Here is a 14,418-nt window from a genome sequence, read left to right on the forward strand (position 1 = left end):
CTCAAAGATGTTTCATAAGTCTGCAGGGGCACACCAATGTCAAGACTTCCTTTCAATAGAAAAATAACATTTTTGAGGGTTCTGAATTATGCAAAGAGGATAAGTAATTTTGAGATCCTTTCTGACACATAAATAACCAGACATAACAGATGAAATAAGGGTCTTTCTGAAATGAGCACTCGCTTTGTACAGATTATTATCCTTTGATTCTAGACCCTGACACTTTGCAGTAGGTATCAGCTGCCACAATAACACAACAGTTGTTTGGAGGAACTCAAGTGGATATCTACATTTTTACCTACATGATCATCACCAACAGTCAATTCCAGTAGCACACATCAACCCTTTGGGAAAAATTCTTGTATTCTTCCTGAAGTGTCTGAGGATCTCATTTACAAGAAGGTACTCTTACATACAATGAAATCTTACAGTGATTGTTCTCAGTATAATGGTATCTAACCTGGCTTCCTTTTGTCTTACAGTCAGAGAAAACAAGAATTTTAAGTAAAACATATTGGCCATTTATACTGTAATGTGCAGAATGTTTCTTTTATACAAAAACAAAAAATCATGGTGGAACTGCACTGTAGGTTCTAATCTAGCCTTTTTTTTTTCTTTTTTTTTTGTCTTATAATCAAAAGAGAAAGTAAAAAAAAGTTAAATAAATTCAGTTTATAAATGAAACCATTTCATCCCTAAATTCCTTCTAGTATATAAATTTACATGAATGGTCTTCCCTAACCAGTATATCCACCATGGTTCCATGAGCTGCTCATTTATTGCCTAAGACTACAGTGTATCACTCTCAAATCAATTTGGAAAATGTACAACTAGAGCACCAATCATTAAGAACTGTATATTTTCATTTATTTGAAATAATCGGTACAGCCTTTTAAAAGAAATACTAATCATGTCAATTTAGACCTATAAGGTGCTAAGGAGTCTCTTTAATAATTCAAAAAAGATGCCTTAATAATTCTATAAGTTTTATTGACCTATTGACTTTTATTGTGAATTGATCATTGTCTCTGAGAATCAATTAAATTATTTTCCAATTTCTTGCGCTGAAAAATCTAACATAAATAAATATTGTTCCTTTAAAACAGATGTAAATAAAAAGCCTGTTTATCTTCTATGGGAAAGAGGGAAGAAATTAAATTTTTATGTGATTTTTTCCAAAATTAAACGTTATGCTGAGATACTGTAGATTCACAAGTTACTGTCAGAAATATTACAGAAATATCCTGGTTCTCTTTTCCCTGTTCCCCCCATGACAACATCTTAAGAAAATACAGTATATCATCACAATGATACTACTGGTAACAGTCAAGACACAGAACATTCAGCACCACGAGGGTCCCTGCAGTTGTCCCTGTTGCTGCCACACACCATTCTCTCCTGTTCCCACACCCCTCTTTAGCCTTAGTAACCACTCATTTCTCCTCCATTTCTTCAAATTTCTCATGTCAAAAATGCTAAACTAACGGAATCATCTAGAATGTGACCTTTTGGCGTGGGCTTTTTTTTTTTTTCACTCAGCATAATTCATCCAAAATGTTGTATATTTCAATAGCTGCTTTAGTGTTTTTTTTCACTGGTATGGATGGACCACAGTCTGCAATCACCTCACCTGTTGAGATACATCTGGGTTGGTTCCAGATGTGGGCTAATATGGATGAAGCTGCTGAATGTTCATACCCTGGTTTTGGTGTCATATAGGAAATACAAGTTTAGTTTTATAAGAAACCATCATACTCTCCACCAGAGTGGCTATACTATTTTATATCAACGACCCAGTTTCTCCACGTCCTCATTAGCATTCAGCGTTGCCACTGTTTTGTATTTTAACCTTTCACCTATCTGAGTGGTTGCTTCGGGCTCTTCCATTCATGCCTTGCCACAGTGTGCTGCAGTTGACGTTTCATAGGCTCAAGTATAGAAATCTTACTCCCTTTATGTCCCTTTATCTCTCTTTTTATATTTGTCTTGAACAGTTTTTCTTCATTTAGAACTACATAAGACACTGTTATAAATTTTTCTACACCCCTGAAACATAATTTAGAGCACGAAAGAGAAGGAAAGTCGATTGTTTTTAATATTTTTGCTTACTGTGTTCTTCCTTCCTTCCTGATGTTTCAAAGCTCCTTCTTGTATCAGTTTCTTTCATATTAAAGAATTTCCTTCCTTGATTCATTCTTACAGGGTAGTTTTGCTGGTGACAATTTCTATTAGCATTTTTCCATGCAAAAATATATTGACTTCTTTGTAATGACTCTGCTTTTCAATATGCTGCCTAGGTTTGTCATAGCTTTGCTTCTAAGAAGCAAGTGTCTTTCTAAATGTCCTTACATAATGAGGCTTTTATTTAAACCTTCTGTTTTCTATGACATTGCTCCAGCTGCAAAAGGGAGGGTTCCGCTTACTACCCCCAGTGGAAACAGAAGCCCAAGTCCCCTGCTTGGTATCTGTTGACACATGCCGTGAAGTGAGGACCCCTCCTTATTGCTGAAGGGGGTGATTTTCAGCCGCACACACAGTCTCCACTGTCAGAGTGCTAGAAGTGGTCTTGTTACTGCTTTAGAATGGTCGAAGCCCTGACCCTCCACTAGGGCCTTTCTGTGATCCCCTCAGAAGTGATGGGAGGGGAACCCTGCTGCTGGCAGGAGCAGGTGGAAGTCTCACCTGCTGACAGTCTTCTCTGACCACAGCAGCTACAAAAAGCACATCACAACAGTCTCACAGGGGGCAAGCTAGGCCCTGCGCCTGCATTCCTCCCTACTGGCGGGGGTGAGCGTAGGGCCACAGCTTTACTGTGTGTTTATCTGGTACACTACAGTCATTGTCTAAAAGGTTTCTATATTTTCAGTAAACTCTGCCCCTTGGATTGAGGGAAGACTTTTTCTTCTTTTTTTTCTTTCTTCTCTGTGCATGATGCCATTTCTCGGTGCCAGTTTCATCACCCTCAAGTACTGAATATATTTGACTTTTTAAAAAGTTGAGGAAATTCAAGCCCATATTATTCCTTGGGTCCTGAGGTTTTGAACTAGTTTGCATTTCTTCTTCTTCCTTTCAGAATCTTCACGTTTAAGTGTAATGTCCACAGTTTTACCAAGAGGAGTAGGTAAAAGTCTGTGTATTCCATCTTCCCAGAAAAAAAATCTGGGCCAGATGACATATTTGCTGATGCCTCTATTTTTGCCATTTTTATTTACTTCTTTAAGTAAGTAACTGAAAGTCGCTCAGTCATGTCTAACTCTTTGCAACCCCAAGGAGTATACAGTCCATGGGATTCTCCAGGCCAGAATACTGGAGTGAGTAGCCTTTCCCTTCTCCAGAGGACCTTCCCAACCCAGGGATCGAACCCAGGTCTCCCACATTGCAGGCGGATTCTTTACCAACCAGCTGAGCCACAAGGGAAGCCCTTAAAGCTATTAAATCTTATTGATAAGAAAATAGAACATATTAGTGTACAAAGAAAATAATTATACTCAAACGGTGCTTCTCCAACTGGCCTGTGGACATATCCTTCAGGAACTGATGATTCTATGAAATTGATCAAAATGTTGCGATATCAGATGGATTATAACATTAAAAAATATTTTTTACCATTTAAAAGATAAAAGTACTTTTTAAAATATAAATATTTTCATAATAAGATTATAGTCAATCTATAAATTCCCAAAGTGCTTGGCAAAAGGCACCAAAAAACAATTTATTTCTAGAAGAAATTGAGACCCTAAAATGTGAGAAACACTGCCCGACTCCTGGGGTGACCATTTGTCTCTGTCTTCCCAGAGCACTGTCAGCATCCACTTTTTTGTTGTTTCCTGGAATAATCATTAATAGAGCCTTCCTTCACATACGAAGCACTCCATTTTGTATAGCAAGCTATAATGGTCACATTATCTATGATCATTATGAAAACACATACAGAAAGTAAAAACAGGTGGGAGAATCCCAACCAGTGTTTCCGTCCCCCCGGGCATTCCACCTTCTCTTCAGTACACCGAGGCTTTTATTCAGCCCTTCTTTGTGGAAACACTAAGCAGCTCATATGCTGGTTCATATTCTTTTTCTCAGCAACTTGTCAATACACATTTTGTGCTCACAGTGTAAAGTACAGCATCTTTAGGGCTTCCCAGGGGGCGCTAGCGATAAAGAATCTGCCTGTCAACACAGGAGACCTGAGAGACTCTGGTTGGATCCTTGGGTCAGGAAGAACCCCTGGAGAAGAGAATGGCAACTCACTCCAGTATTCCATGGACAGAGGAGCCTGGTGGGCTACAGTCTATGGGGTCGCAAAGAGTTGGATACGACTGAGCAACTAACGCACATAGCATCTGTAAACAGCAGCACTGCTGCTGCTAAGCCGCTTCAGCCGTGGCAACGACTCTGGGCAACCCCATAGACGGCAGCCCACCAGGCTCCCCCGTCCCTGGGATTCTCCAGGCAAGAACGCTGGAGTGGGTTGCCATTTCCTTCTCCAATGCATGAAAGTGAAAAGTCAAAGTGAAGTCACTCAGTCGTGTCCGACTCAGTGACCCCGTGGACTGCAGCCCACCAGGCTCCTCCATCCATAGGATTTTCCAGGCAAGAGTACTGGAGTGGGGTGCCACTGCCTTCTCAGAATGTAAACATGTCTTATAACACTGTATAAGAATATCAAGGAATACTAATATTTGGCTGATTGCACACCTTAATAATACATGACCATCAAACTTGCAATTAGATGTATAACTCATTAGTCTCCAGTAAAACACATGGAAACAATTTACCAGCTTCTCAACATCTAAGTCACTAAACTATGACATAACGAAAGTTGTAGAAACATAAAAAGTTTGCTTTTTAATAACCCACAGGTATACTAGAGCTTATAATTCTAATATAATAAAATGTGATATAAATGAAGGAAAAAAATTATAAGATTAAATGTGTGAATATACTTATTAGCCAATAAAGAAAAAATTCATTATTAAATATAAAAACATATAAGCAGAATTAGAGGTCTCCTTGTACACTTTTTCCTATCGTTTAAATGTTTATAACACACATATTAATTCTATAATCAGAAAAATACAACCTAAGTATATGAAGCGGGAAATGATAATGTTGGAAAAAATCTGAAGGATATTAAGAAAACATCAACTTTCAAAACTTTAGCTAAACAATATTTACTTATGTTAGAGGCAGTTGAAAAAAATACATAGGGTATTCACAAGGCTCTTGTGAAGTTTTTGAAGTTAGAAAATTTAGCAGGTTCATTAGAGATATGACCAAAACAATACATAATATTTTTTAAAATAGGTAAATATTCTTAAAAATGGACACAGTTTACTTTGTCAGTGAAAGTCACCTTTCATTAGTCACAAATTTTGAAATACGTATTGTGTATCACTAAAACATAGCCAATTAAATAATTTGGCTTCTTAGGGTTATTTATTTTTCTTTAATATTTACAAGCTATTAAAATCTTAATGTTTCTGATCTTCCAAACTCAGACCTTGCCATATTACAAAGCTTAATAGGGGTAATAAACTGATGTTTTTTAATACTTCTTGCAAAAATTATCTATTTCACTAAATGATGGTCTCCAAATGTGTATATACATTGTAAACATCATTAAATTGAATATTTATTGAAAGGAATTTTTGACCATTCATCTGAATGAATCCTTTTATAAAGCAAACATTCCTATGTAAAATAAGTAGTCATATTTTATTTTCTACTTTGAAAATCTAATTCATTATTACAAATAGAATAACTTTCCACCAACACTAGTTAAATATACTGAAGTTTCTCATAGCCTGGTTGTGACGGTTAGTTTTGTGTGTCTGTCTGAGCCATGGAGTGTCCAGATATTTGGTCAGATGTCAGTCTAGCTATGCTCTGCTGCTGCTAAGTCGCTTCAGTCGTGTCCGACTTTGTGCGACCCCATAGACGGTGGCTCACCAGGCTCCCCTATCCCTGGGATTCTCCAGGCAACAACACTGGAGTGGGGTGCCATTTCCTTCTCCAATGCATGAAAGTGAAAAGTCAAAGCGCAGTCGCTCAGTCATGTCCAACTAGTAGCGACCCCATGGACTGCAGCCTACCAGGCTCCTCTGTCCATGGGATTTTCCAGGCAAGAGTACTGGGGTGGGGTGCCATTGCCTTCTCTGCTACCTATGCTCAGATGAAATTAATACTAGAATCAGTACACTGAGTAAATCAGATGTGTCTCCTCAATGCACATGGACCCCATGCACTCAGTTTAAGGTCTGAAGTAAACAGCTGACCCTCCCACAAGTAACAGGGAATTCTCTTGCCCAACGGCCATCTAGCTGGGACATGTTTTGTGTGTGTGTGTGTTGGGTTTTTTTGGGGGAGCAGGGGCCGGGGGCTGGGTGGGCAGCCTTTGGCTTGAACTGAAGCATTAGCTCTTCCTGAGTTACGGGCCTACCAGCCTTCACTGAGGAATACCTCCATCACCTCTACCAGTTTACAGGTCCTCAGACTCAGCATGAAACTAAGTTTGCTGACAGATAAAGATTTAGGGACTTGTCAGCCTCCAAAAATGTGCAACCAATTCTTTGTTATCTATCTACCTATCTATTTTGTCTCTCTAGAGATCTCTAAGTAGTATACTTGGCTAATAACCTATACTGATATTAATAATAATACAGCTCATGTGATTACAGTGAATTCTGCTCAAAAAAAAAAATCTTATCTAAATTCTCAAGTCCCTGTAACTTTACCGGTTAGTCTAATTGCAAATTTCATCAGTTTTGGCATATACAGCTACGTTAAAACCTTAATTTCTGTGTACAATTTTTAATAATAAATTGATGATTATGTAAAGGTGATTCAGGGATTCTTGATATGCAGCGTGTTAGAACTGGAGGATAGGAGAAAGGGTGACATTTGAATAGTCCCTGAATACTCTGTTACAAGAACCGACCAAGAAAAAAATGTCAGTTCACTGTGAATAATATGTCAAACACCAATATTTTATATTACATACTTGTCATCATAAGGAAAATAATAAAAACATGGACAGAAACATTGTTTATGAAGTAGGAAAAATGTATAGGTCTTTCCAATTTACTTCTAACAAATATAGTGTGTGGCAGACATCTGCTTTATAAAAATACATTTTAAAAGCCATAATGTCGTGATGAATCTTTGCTGAACAGCACAGCCATAGGTGTCTATTTTTAGTAAATATATGAGGAATAGTCATCTTTGTAAATTTTCTGAATTCAAATTCTTCTATTCTAAGTAAAGCCTGTAAATGTGAAGGTCAAACATCTATTTATAAACTCCACAAAGTTCTTTTCAGTTCAAATGTATAAATATTACACACACACATTTTACTGCCCCAGTAAAATATACATCCTATTATCACTGCCTTAACTGTTTAAATTATTGCAGCTATACTCATCATAATTCATGATGGAGAGTAGTCACGTTATTTAAGGTGATCACTTAGACACTGATAATAATAAAAACAATAATAACAACTATGATAGTGATGATGCTAATAAATGCTAATATATGTGTTTACTATATGTCACACTCTGCTCTAAGAGTTTTACATAAATTAACTGAGCCCTCACAGAATCCCAATGAGAGAGGTATTATTATTAATTCAGTTTTACAAATGAGTAAACTGAAGTAGGACAAAGGCTAACAGAGTTTTGTCAAGAGAACACACGGGTCATAGCAAACACCCTCTTCCAACAACACAAGAGAAGATTCTACACATGGACATTACCAGATGGTCAATTCCGAAATCAGATTTATTACATTCTTTGCAGCCAAAGATGGGGCAGCTCTATACAGTCAGCAAAAACAAGACCGGGAAATGACTGTGGCTCAGATCACCAGCTCCTTATTGTAAAATTCATATTTCAATTGAAGAAAGTGGAGAAAACCACAAGGCCATTCAGGTATGACCTAAATCAAATCCCTTACAATTATACAGTGGAAGTGAGAAATACAGACAAGGAATTGGGTCTGATAGACAGAGTGCCTGAAGAACATCATACAGGAGATGGTGACCAAAATCATCCCAAATAAACAGACAAGAAGGCAAAATGGTTGTCTGGGGAGGCCTTACAAATGGCTGAGAAAAGAAGAGAAGCGAAAGGCAAAGGAGAAAAGGAAAGATATACTCATCTGAATGCAGAGCTCCAAAGAATAGCAAGGAGGAATAAGAAAGCCTTCCTCCGTGATCAATGCAAACAAATAGAGAAAAACAAAAGGATGGGAAAGACTAGAGATCTCTTCAAGAAAACTGGACACACCAAGAGAATACTTCATGCAAACTGAAACACAGAGGCCATATTCTCTAAGTATATTAGAGACCGTTTTAAAAACTATTTTGCCTTAATTTGTAATATTAAAAACTAGATGCTCTCTATATATAACATAAGCACTCTCATTACAGAGGATCATCTAGGCACTTATAAATGAATACACAGCACCAGGGAGGATGCCTATGACATAATGTTACTGCTGCTGCTAGGTCGCTTCAGTCCTGTCCGACTCTGCGACCCCACAGACGGCAGCCCACCAGGCTCCCCCGTCCCTGGGATTCTCCAGGCAAGAACACTGGAGTAGGTTGCCACTTCCTACTCTGGGGGATCTTCCCAGGGATGGAACTCTAACATCTGTGCTGCTGCTAAGTCGCGTCAGTCGTGTCCGATTCTGCGACCCCACAGACGGCAGCCCACCAGGCTCCCCCAGCCCTGGGATTCTCCAGGCAAGAACACTGGAGTGGGTTGCCACTTCCTACTCTGGGGGATCTTTCCAGGGATGGAACTCTAACATCTGTGCTGCTGCTAAGTCGCGTCAGTCGCGTCCAATTCTGTGACCCCACAGACGGCAGCCCACCAGGATCCCCAGCCCTGGGATTCTCCAGGCAAGAACACTGGAGTGGGGTGCCATTTCCTTCTCCAACGCAGGAAAGTGAAAAATGCAAGTGAAGTCGCTCAGTCGTGTCTGACTCTTAGTGACCCCATGGACTGCAGCCTACCAGGCTCCTCCATCCACGGGATTTTCTAGGCAAGAGTATTGGAGTGGGGTGCCATTGCCTTCTCTCGACATAATGTTCAGGGAAAGAAATTCACTACATAAAATTGCATTTTCACACCGATTACAACTGTATCAAAGTCAGCCATGCGCACAGTCAAGGGCTGTGAAAGGTACGACACGGTGCGGAAGCTGCTGCTCCTCCATGAACTCCCTGTCTCTCCTTCCCTCCATGACCAGATGAGCTGTGCCTGTGACAAAGTCCCGCGATTCACGCTGAACCCCTGCAAGCTGACTTTCTCCAGCTACAGTCCTGGCCCGAAAGTCCCTAAGTCACCACCACTGTCACCAAGTCCAAAGGCTCTTTGCTTCCTCGTCTTCCATGTTTTCACGGCACATACATTCTTTACTAGTGATTTTCTTTCCCCAAATTATCTATGAAAATGTCAGCTGGATGCACAATGCCTCCTGTACCGGCTCCTCTCCTGTTACCGGAGGAACTGCTCGTGCCGTACGCTCTGCACCCCGGCAACTGAATCTGTTCCAGTCACTGCGGTACTTACCTCCATGCAGAGAGTGCTCAGAGCAAGCCCTGAGCTCCCCACCTCAGTGTGACTGCCTGCCAGCATCTCCCCCTGGCATTAACTCTTGCAATCTGGGAAACTCCTGCCAGTGATGAACCGGCATCTCCAGACTCGCTTTTCCCTCCAGGGCATCCTATTTTGTTCTCCATCTCCTCGCATGAAACTTCAATGTCACATGGGTCAAAGCTTTCTAAAACACAGCTCCCAATTCCCCTGTCACCCACCTTCAGCACCTCCTCTAGGTTCTACAGGAATAGGACCCTTTGCTTGCTCCCACACACCTCTCACGCTCATTCTTCATCTCCAGAATCCTACTTGAGTTTCAACTCACCCCGAAGTCTTTATGGTGACTTTCACTCAGCTGTTTCTCCTACACCTTTAAAATTTCATAATACTTATATTTCAGTTTTTATATGGCAGTTATCGTGTTTGACACCCTTATGTTATAGCTATTAGTTTGAGCCCCATGAAACTGCTGATATTTTTAACCTATGTAGTTCAATCTAGTATTACTGTTGATTTTAGAGGGCCTAAGTCAACAGCAGTCTCTAAGAAAACAGCAGTGGTACTGACTTTCTTTGGGATCCTCTCAGAAGCCCAGAATACTGGAAGTGTTGTGAAAATCAAGAATCTTAATGAACCCATCCAGATATCTATATTTGTATCTATCCATCTGTAGAAATCAACTGTCTATAGTAATTGGTATAACCTATCACCTCGGGTAGAGGTGAGAAACTTTAGAACCTGAAAACTTCGGATAACAAAATATTTTGGTTCAAGAAGCTGTTTTAAAATAATTTATGATGGGAATATCCTTGGTTTTAGAGGTTGGCAGGTACAGTAAAAAAAAAAAAAGCTTTCTAGTTGACTGAAATTAAAAAAAACAAAAAACAAAAAAAAACACCAAAACACTTTTCAGCACAGGTGCTTCCCTTATAAACACAAATTGCCTAAAAGCAAAGCACAGCACCCTGTGTGCACCGAGCGGAGCAGACTGCTGTCAGAGAAGAGGTGCTGGAGAAGAGGGGGCAATTCACATTTCCATAGCGGCTCTCTTACACCCAGATCCGAAAGCCTTTCTTAAAGCAGTAAACATCATCACCAAAAAGAGACAGCCATAGGATGTCAATAAAGTAGGGACTGGGTAGAGACACAGCACCCCCCACCACCACCACTGTTCACAAGAGCAGGCCCCCAAACAGCTGCAGGCAGAAATGCGACTCATCTGAGCTGGTGAAAAAAGGGGGACGCGGGGAATGTGTTTGGGGTTCTTCAGGATTACCTGAACAGTTCACAGAAAGCAACTGGGTTTTCATACTTTCTCAGAGAGTGACTTCAATCCGCATGGGGGCCTGTTTGCTGGCTTCCCCAACACAAGACTGGTCTCCACTCCCAGAGGAAGGCACTGCTCCCCAATGGCCTGCCCAGTTCACCTCTTCCCCTTCGGAAATACCCGCTGGGAATGAAGTCCCACCCCAACTCCATGAAAAGATACAGCGCTGTGATGCTATGAGGAGCCCCGCGGGGCCCGGAAAGCGTCAGGGACAGGAGAGAAAAACACTGGCTGCACCCTCCCCAACATTTCAGCGGCCCATTCTGGGGAACATGTTACTGAAACTTGGAGAAATTAAACACACAGGTGGACGTTCGCGGTGCGTGCGTCCTCCTCCACGCCGCCTCGGGCGCTGATGGGCAGGGAGCTCGCGAGTCTGCTCCAAGGCCCTGAGCCCCAAAACCTCCTCCCATCCTGAGCTCCGGCGGCAGACCCGGGACCATCCTCCAGGGGTCACAATTGGGTTGCAGATCCCTCCCGGCACAGTGACTGAGCAGCCGGATCTGGGACAATTTCTGTGACTCCTTCATTAAGATTCAAGTGGAATAAGTACGGTAGAAATTGAACAGACCCAGAAACGGTGCCTTGCTGCTCCTCTAGTCAGTAAACATTTATTCACTAAGCCCAGTCTGTGTGCTCGCTCGCTCTCTCTTCTCTCTCCCAGTCACAGTTGTTCTCCAATCCGTACCTGCTTGCTGTTTTAATGCATAATTAAGAAGGTCAGAATTAATGAAGCGGTGTGGAGTAAAGTTCAAGGAATCCCTAGGCACTATTTATTCTATTAGATCTCAGGCACGAATGTCAGCTTGGCAGCGCAAGCGGCATAAGCAATGGGGCTGGCCGCAGCCCAGGAACCCTCCGCCCAGGGAGACTCACCTGCACTGTCAAGCCATTCCGAAGCTCCTTCCCTGCGAAAATCACACACAGCTGGTCAGCTGGAACCCCCTGTCGCTTAGCAACCACCTCCTTGAGCTGGAAGATGCTGGTGTCAGAATCGACCTCCACTGGGAACCCGTGGTTAGAGTTGAACCTGACAAACACTGGACAAAAAAACAAAAACAAAAACAAAAACACGAAGCTTTAGTCAAAACCCTTAAATGGCAATTGCATTTAATGGCAATCCTTAATGGCAGTGCAACATTTCTGAATTGATTTGCCCCTCTACTGCCCTTTGATAAGCAGTGTGCATTTTCTTTCACTTATAAAGCTTAAGGCTATGGAGCAACATTTGGAGAAAAATGGAGTTATCCTATGGGATTTTCCTTTCATATATTAGGCAGTGACCCACAAACAAAATTGCATGCTCCCTTTGACATCCGTCCTGCGAAACAGGGGGGACTCAAGCAGAACACTTGCTTGATTGGAATAGTGAGATTCCCAAGAGTTTATCCAGGAGATTCAGCTCTGACAGCTTGTACAAACTCACACTGCCTCTACGGCATCCCCCTTAATAAAAAATCAAAGGCGTCATGTCAGCACTCATGGTACAACAGTGGAAAGAAATCAAGCCACTTTCTGAACTAGAGTGAAGACACACCAGGTTGTGTCTAAGAGCCCGAGCCATCACTGGCGGTCCCAGCCAAAAGGCTCCACTGGGTCTCACAGAAACATGCATCTGCCCCTTCTTTTGAAAGATGCCATTTCTCCTGGAGCCACTATCCTCCTCAAGACCCAGGCTGGAGCCTTGCAGCCTCTCCATGTCTTCTTGCTGCCAATGCCATCCACCTCCTCCAAGTCTCTTCTTGCATCTGGCCTTTCTGTTGCATTCCTCCAGTCACGATGCTTATCAATCACATCTTGATTCTTGCAACAGCCTCCCAACTGAAGTCTTGTCTGTGTGTGTGTCGCTCAGTCATGTCCAACACTTTGCCACCCCATGGACTGCAGGTCCTGTGCAACCCACCAGGCTCATCTGCCCATGGAATTCTCCAGGCACGAATACGGCAGTGGGCTGCCATTTTCATCTCCAGGGGAATCTCCCCTGGCCCAGAGATATAAGCCGGGTCGCCCACACTGCAGGCAGATTCTTTACCAACTGAGCCACCAGGGAAACGCAACTGAAGTCTTAATATACTCCTTTCACTTTCAGAATGTCCTACATTGTTCTGCAAAGTAAACCTTATTCTAGAGTGCTGCCATGTCACAGCCCTGAAAAAGTTTAAAGGCTTAAAGCTTTTAAACTAAGTGCCCCCAAAATACAGACCACAGAAAACTCCTGCCCCTGCCTCTTCCCTTTGTTCAATGACACTGCCTTCCTCATCGCTGCCTGCTGAAAGCCCATTCACCCCCAGGATCCATCTAAGATGTGACCTCCTCCCAGAGGCCACTCACTGTCAGCAGCGTCAAGACTGAGCTCACCTCTTCAGGATTCAGGGGCTGTTACTATGTACATCTTATAAGGCTTGCCACAATTTCTCAGGGACTCAGTATGACACAGGAGACAAGTACATCCTCCAAACTAAGAGGTCCTATAGGTCCCTTATCAGCTTAGGGGACTAGGGTAAACATACTAACCTTCACTCGTTAACTCTCAGTTTCCTAATCTTCAAAATATTTATAAAGCACATTAATAATATTTATAGTGTTTACAACAATCCCACAATGACTTTTAAAAAATGGATATTTGTATATGTGTTCCTACCTTCTATGAAAGATCATAAACTCCTCAAGGCCAGGGACTACAGTTAATTTTCTGCTATACCTTCTTTAAATGGAGCATTAGTACTCAGTAGTTCTCAATATGTGAGATGGCCCACCAAATAATAATCATAATTAAATAATATTTACAATACCAATAATGGTTAAGTAATTACTGTGTGGTAGAAGCTGTACCTTACATAGGCCATTTGGGAGTCGGTGATGGACAGGGAGGCCTGGCGTGCTGCGATTCACGGGGTCGCAAGGAGTCGGACACGACTGAGTGACTGAACTGAACCGAACTGAATGATCTGGTGAGGTCACTATTATTATCCTGATTTAATAGAAAAGTAAATGCAGTCCTTGAGAATTATAATCACTTTTCTGAGGACATCAGTTACTTTATAAGGGAATCTCAATTGAAATACAGTTCAAACTACCTCTGAACCCTATTCCATTTCTACTATAACACACTGCCTGAACTATTCTCAGAAGAAAAGTCCACGTTCCCTTCTTTATGACTGTGTGTGTGTGTGTGCGTGTGTGTGTGTGTGTGTGTGTGTAAAACACAACAGCAAAAAGTCTTTACACCATGCATCACACGGCCTCTGTACAGGTTAGCAGTAGAAAGTGAGATTAAAAGTCAAAGCTCCAGTCAAGTGCTAAGAGCAAAGAACAATGAACAATAGTTATAAGACACAATGAGATAAAAAAGACACCAAACTTGAGAGTAAGTGCCAGAGATGACATTACAAGCGCAAAAACCTGACATATTTTACCAGCAAAGAAAATATTTAGAGAGGGTAAGAACTGTGACAAAAGTGTCCCAAATAAAGAAAACTGATAAAAAAA

At 41.5% G+C, this 14,418-nt stretch overlaps 1 protein-coding gene across 1 annotated transcript in view; it reads right to left on the reverse strand.

The window, feature by feature from the left end:
* The window catches only part of PARK2 (parkin RBR E3 ubiquitin protein ligase), a 1,213,425-nt gene that overhangs the window by 968,115 nt on the left and 230,892 nt on the right, over nucleotides 1-14,418 (reverse strand). Inside the window, exon 2 of the mRNA XM_018053444.1 lies at nucleotides 11,806-11,969. Coding sequence (XP_017908933.1) covers nucleotides 11,806-11,969 — 164 coding nt within the window. The remainder of the gene's footprint in view (nucleotides 1-11,805; nucleotides 11,970-14,418) is intronic.

Source organism: Capra hircus, chromosome 9, assembly GCF_001704415.2.
Source record: "Capra hircus breed San Clemente chromosome 9, ASM170441v1, whole genome shotgun sequence".
NCBI lineage: Eukaryota > Metazoa > Chordata > Mammalia > Artiodactyla > Bovidae > Capra > Capra hircus.